The sequence below is a fragment of the Eriocheir sinensis genome, chromosome 18, assembly GCF_024679095.1.
Source record: "Eriocheir sinensis breed Jianghai 21 chromosome 18, ASM2467909v1, whole genome shotgun sequence".
NCBI classification, from domain to species: domain Eukaryota; kingdom Metazoa; phylum Arthropoda; class Malacostraca; order Decapoda; family Varunidae; genus Eriocheir; species Eriocheir sinensis.
The window spans coordinates 7,968,420-7,974,419 of NC_066526.1; the positions used below are offsets into that span (position 1 = coordinate 7,968,420).

Here is a 6,000-nt window from a genome sequence, read left to right on the forward strand (position 1 = left end):
AGGAGGGAGTGGCTGAGTGGTCAGCGTGCTGGGGCGGAGTCCAGGAGGACGCAGGTTTACTTCCCACCCGCCGCTACAGACAAGCTGCCAATTTCAAAGCCATCGGCGATGGCTGAAAAATTGCCAGCGAGCCACTCGACTATGGCTCATCGCCGAGTGGCCTGAAACTACCCACATGCTGTCCTGAAGATCACCTATCAACCTGGACTCTATATTTTTTCTCAATGAGGATCAAAGATGAGCTCCGGGGTACAGCATGAACCAAGCAAGATGGTGCCACAATAAACAGTTACCTGCGCCATAACGGGCTGGGGACCACCAGCAGGCACCACCAAGATAACCTATTGGCGCCATGGGTCAAAATTAGATAAAAGAAAAATACTACGGTACTACTACTACTACTACTACTACTAGTACCACTACCACTACCACCACTACTACTACTACTACTACTACTACTACCACTACCACTACTACTGATTTTATTATTACGTTTCGCCCATGGGGTATGATGGTCGATCCTAGCCCGTTATGGCGCGGGCAAATTTGTTTATAGTGGCGTCATTTTGCTTGGCTCGTGCTATCCCTTGGAGCTCATCTTTGATCTTCTTTTAGAAAGAATTTAGATTCCATTTTCAGGACAGCATATGGAAGTCGTAGGCGACTCGGCGATGACTTGAAAACTGTCAGCTTATAACGGCTGTCGGAACGCGAACGAGTATCCTCAAGGACGCCGCGCCCTCACGCTGACGACTCGGCTACCGCCTCCATCATTATTATTTTTATTTTTACATTAGAGTAAGCAAGTCTAGGGCAAAACATATGAAAACAAAAAAGACCGCTAAGCACTACTTATATGAAGGGGAGTAGTGAAGGGTGCTTGATACTCCATTCTTGAAAGAAGTCAAGTCGTAGGCACTACCAACTCCTACCACTACTACTGCTACTACTACTACTACTACTGCTGCTACTACTACTACTACTACTACTACTACTACTACTACTACTACTACTACTACTACTACTACTACTACTTCTACTTCTACTTCTACTACTACTACTACTACTACTACTACTACTACTACTACTACTACTACTACTACAAACAGATACTTTCACCCATGTTTATTTTCCCGACACATAATCATGGAGGGATCCATAAATTGGAGGTCATTAGCCCCAGCTCTGTTCGCTAATGACTGTGGCATCCAACCATATCACTAATACTACTTAGCACTTAAACTATACATAACACCTTATCATCTCCTACTACTACTCCTTCGCTACTCATGTCACTCCCGACCCACCCTAATGTCACTCTCCACCACTGTGGCCTCATAGTCCTTATTGGAAATGTTGTTGGCTTTTGGGCCAGAGTGTCTGGTGCCCCTGAGACATAGGATGGCCGACCTGAGCTGGGAGAACGAGAGGTGACACCTCATCCAGGCTACAACGTGGCTCCTTGGCTGATGCTTCTTTTCTGAGATCAGTTCCGCGATTCGTACGTAGAAGCATCGGGCCCTGGGACCCATCCCGCCGGATGTGGTGAAGACGAGGGGAATGAGTATTACTACTACTACTACTACTACTACTACTACTACTACTACTACTACTACTACTACTATTACTATTATTACAAAACTACTATTGCTATTACCACTACTACTACTACTACTACTACTACTACTACTACTAGTACTACTACTACTACTAGTACTACTACTGGTGTTGCTGCTAATGTTATGCTATGCTGCTTTGGTCTACTGTGCTCTGTTAGGGAACTCTTGGACTCACAGTGCACGTGGAGCGCCTCCCTGGCGGTGAGGGTGTAGGCGGGCACCAGCGGGTTGGTCGCCGTGCACACCAGCATTCGCTCGTTGTCCTCCGAGGTGGGCCAAAGCTCACCCCTCCGGATGGTCATGTTTTGGTCTGGCGTCGGCTGTGAGGGAAGGGAAGAAAAACTGCCAAGATTTATAATGATTTGAAGCCCCAGGGTAGCGGCACTCACACGGCAAGAAGCCTGTAATCTGCCGTGTGTAAAGCCCGTCTCCTGAGAGCACTGCTTCTCAATTTCAATGACCTCTTTTACCACTTGATTTTTTTATGCCGGTCACGCACTCATAACCTTCAGTGTACGCACTGCACGAAAGGTGAAATGTAAAAAAATGCTACTTGTATCTAAGCGCCACCATAAAAAAATACCCTTACCCATATCGAGCTGGATCTGACCACCAGCGCCACGCCCTTCCAGAAAACCCTCCGGCGCCATGGGCCAACACGCACAAGAAAAAAATGATGATATAAAAGTTAACTTGGTCTAGTAGGTCATCTTTAGTCTGAGAGCGATTTTCATTAACAAGTTGAGTGGGATAAGCGCTTAAAACCTGTGTCCCGCCTTTTCCGTGGTACCGCTGTGTGTGAAGCAAACCATTACAGCAAACAGCTGCTTTGAGGCACTTAGCATCTACCCCTGTTTGGGAAGACTTACCCCAGAGCCAACCTTCCCCATGCCATAGCGCCTTAGACGAGTACTGACGTACGCTTGTTGCCTAAGAGCTACAAGGTAACAGTGGCAAGGGAATCAGGGACCAGGCCATCCTCCATTTCCACCCCACCAGGAAATCGATCCCGGAACTAATCTGTTGTGAGTCTGGCGTGCTCACCAGTGCCTCCAAAGGAAAAGGATTAGATAATCTGCTTATGGTGTCTTTAACGTCATCATCGCCACCATTAGACGGGCCCTCCATTGACACTGCACCGTTCATTCATCCCTCCAGCGCCAATTACCGCGCCCATTACGCCTCACCTGCAATTACGGGGGTGTGGGCGGCGCCTTACCTGCGTGGGCTGAGTCTCCAGCCTGGACGAGCCTTCCACAGTGAGGGTGATGGAAGCCGGCGGTTTGGACCCCGTCGAGCGGCACTTCACAGCCGCTTTCACGCCGGCACGAAGCGGCTTGTCCACGTCCATGATTTCCACCTTCAGCGGCGGCACTTCAAGGGAGAAAGAAAGTGTTTTAGCGCACCACACTTGAAAGACTGGTAAACATATAGATAGAGAGAAACAACTAGCTAGAAATGTAGAAAGAAAAACAGAAATAGAGAGACAGATAGAAAGAAAGAGAGGGAGACTGTAAAGATGTGAGTCAGTTTTTCCTTACTTGCCGTAGCTCCCCGGCTGAGACAGAGGCAGGGAGGGAAGAGTTGCAACGAGTCTTAACTTGTGGATCACAACTTAGAGGTCCCTCAAAAGTTTGAGAACGTAAACTTTGGGGGGTTCAAAGAGAAAATGGAGAGAATAATGTGTGGCGTAACGGGTACAGACAAACATAGAAGAGAGGAGAGCTTCGTTGGTTAGGGGACAACTTCTGGATTCTGTTGTTTTGCAAAATGTTAAGGAAAATATATGAGTAAATGGTGTAACTTGTGACAAGTGTTTTAAGTCAATATTTTGTGTATGTTGAGCTTGGAAAAGGAAAGGAAGCCAAAGACTGAAACTGGATTATTTTTTTCCCTTCTCTCTAAAGCATCGACACTTTTAAAATACCGAAAGTGGAGGGTATGAAGCCGAGGGTTTGAGTATCGAAGTGTTGAAAGAAATGGACGCGCGAAATAAAAGAGATTGTCCTGAATTAGAGAAGCAAGGCACTACACAAAAATCAAATAGGCCGTAAAAATATCGCAAAAGAATATAACAAAATAAATAAAGAGTAGTACGTGAGAGGAAGATTAATGGACTTGGGCGTTGCAGGAGAGAAGGAAGGGATGGAGGAAGACTAAGGCTGAGCGTTTGTTTGGATTGCGTTAAGGAAGACCCTCGAGAGAAGGGATAGCGGGCGAGGAAGTTCAGGACCGGGATAGATGGAGAGGACAAGGCAGAGGCAGCGACCCTCGTGCATGAACCTGGATGAACTGTTAAGACAAAGAAGAAAACGTTGCGGGTCGTAAGGAGGCGAATCTAAAGCTTGCTGATCCACGCAGAGCTCGGTTTGAGCCTAGAGGGTAGCCAGACGTTAGTTTCTGAATGGATCGTGGCGGTTTATCCAGCCAAACATTATAAGGAAGAGATATAGAAGAGAGAGAGAAAAAGAGCCCTTTACGATGGAAGAGAATAACGTATAAGGTAGAAATCCCATCTCGTGTTGGGAATGGGAAGATAAGTGAAATATGGTAAGCTGCCATCGTAGAGTTTTACGCATATGTTAACTGAAGAACATAGGGAGTCTGTAAGAGGCCAGTAGGCCTATGCAAGGCTGCCCCTGTGAACCTATTCCCACCTAACATTGCTGTCCATGAATTTATCTAATCTTTTCTTTTAATGTGTCTATCGTATTGTCACTAACCACATGACTGCCAAGCTTGTTCCTGTCATTCACCACTCTATTGGTGAACCAATTCTTGCCATTGACCTATTTGAATCTGAACTTATCCAACTTAAAGCCATTACTACGTGTCCTACCCGGCTGTTTTACCTTTAGGACCTTATTTTGGTTGAGGGCAGTTCTACAGTCCAACACTATGGCTTCCTAACTTCCCAGTGCTAACAACTCAAGCTTGTAAGTTTTTTTTACAAAGCACCGCAGTTATTTTTTATGCAGAAGCTAAAATTCCATCAACTGACAAAATACTTACGTTACGGAAACAGCTTCTGCCACGTCTTTAATTTTGGCTCTGTTATAACACGTTTTCTCAGTACGCTTTGGCCCACATAGAATATAAAACAACTTACGAGACAGAATAAACGATTTATAATAATAAACAATAGATGAGATTCTATATGCAGGCAGTGCCATCCTCGGTCGACCCAGAGAAGTGTAAAAAGAGGTCGGTTAAGTCAACGTTACCTCGCCTGGCTTTTCTTTAACATCCGATCAATGACAGCCTCGTGTTGGTAGGAAGTCCAACATACACGCAACAGCTTTTGTGTCAACAAGTCATATCTACCACTGACATGTATCAGGTGCTATGATTGATGTTATATAATCATCTTTGTCTTGGTTCGGGAGCTCCGTTACTGTAGCCCCGTCACTGTGTATCATTAACGGGTTTATCATTTAATGCTACTGATGTGGAAGAAAGTCTGTTATTGAAACTATCCGCATTCATGCTGTCACGTAAAAAGAACAACGATATTGCCTATAATCAGCATTGTTTATGGCAAAGTCGCTAGAATAGCCCAAAGCCATAGAGTAGGAGAGTTTGGAAAACTTCATCACAAGCGCCATGTTGTAAGCAAATAGCGTTTTTTTGTGGTCGAGGTATCGCTAGAATTTCGATGTACCGAGAACACAGACACACAAAAAAATACTATTATGTCAACATCAGTTTGAATTTCTCGCTGCTCTTTTGGTAACCCTGCATGGCGCCTATGATGAAGTTTGCCAGACTGCTATTCTACGGCTGCGGAATAAACTATATATGGTATTATACAAGGAGTCTCAGCAGCCATCAGAGGGTTGGAAGAAAGCTAAGACGCCGTGAAGCTTGAACATTCTGCTGGACTGTGGATCATGACGGCTCTTTAAGGAAGACAGTTTTTGTTATTAAGCGGCGAGACGTAGAAACAAGCAATTCAAATATTAATCTAACCTTTCAAGCTCATAATGGAGTGGCCCCCGAAAAGCGCTAAATTGCAGAGTATCAAAGCTGCGCTAATTGCTTTTTATCCGCATACATTCTCTCTCTCACTCTCTCTCTCTCTCTCTCTCTCTCTCTCTCTCTCTCTCTCTCTCTCTCTCTCTCTCTCTCTCTCTCTCTCTCTCTCTCTCTCTCTCTCTCTCTCTCTCTCTCTCTCTGATCTCTCTCTCTCTCTCTCTCTCTCTCTCTCTCTCTCTCTCTCTCTCTCTCTCTCTCTCTCTCTCTCTCTCTCTCTCTCTCTCTCTGATCTCTCTCTCTGATCTCTCTCTCTCTCTCTCTCTCTCTCTCTCTCTCTCTCTCTCTCTCTCTCTCTCTCTCTCTCTCTCTCTCTCTCTCTCTCTCTCTCTCTCTCTCTCTCTCTCTC

At 45.5% G+C, this 6,000-nt stretch overlaps 1 protein-coding gene across 1 annotated transcript in view; it reads right to left on the reverse strand.

Moving 5' to 3' along the window:
- LOC127000281 (nephrin-like) overlaps positions 1 to 6,000 on the reverse strand; it is a 152,995-nt gene that overhangs the window by 53,415 nt on the left and 93,580 nt on the right. Inside the window, exons 8-9 of the mRNA XM_050863805.1 lie at positions 2,839 to 2,993; positions 1,795 to 1,939 (exon numbers count right to left, since the gene is read on the reverse strand). Of these exons, the coding sequence (XP_050719762.1) occupies positions 1,795 to 1,939; positions 2,839 to 2,993 (300 nt within the window). The remainder of the gene's footprint in view (positions 1 to 1,794; positions 1,940 to 2,838; positions 2,994 to 6,000) is intronic.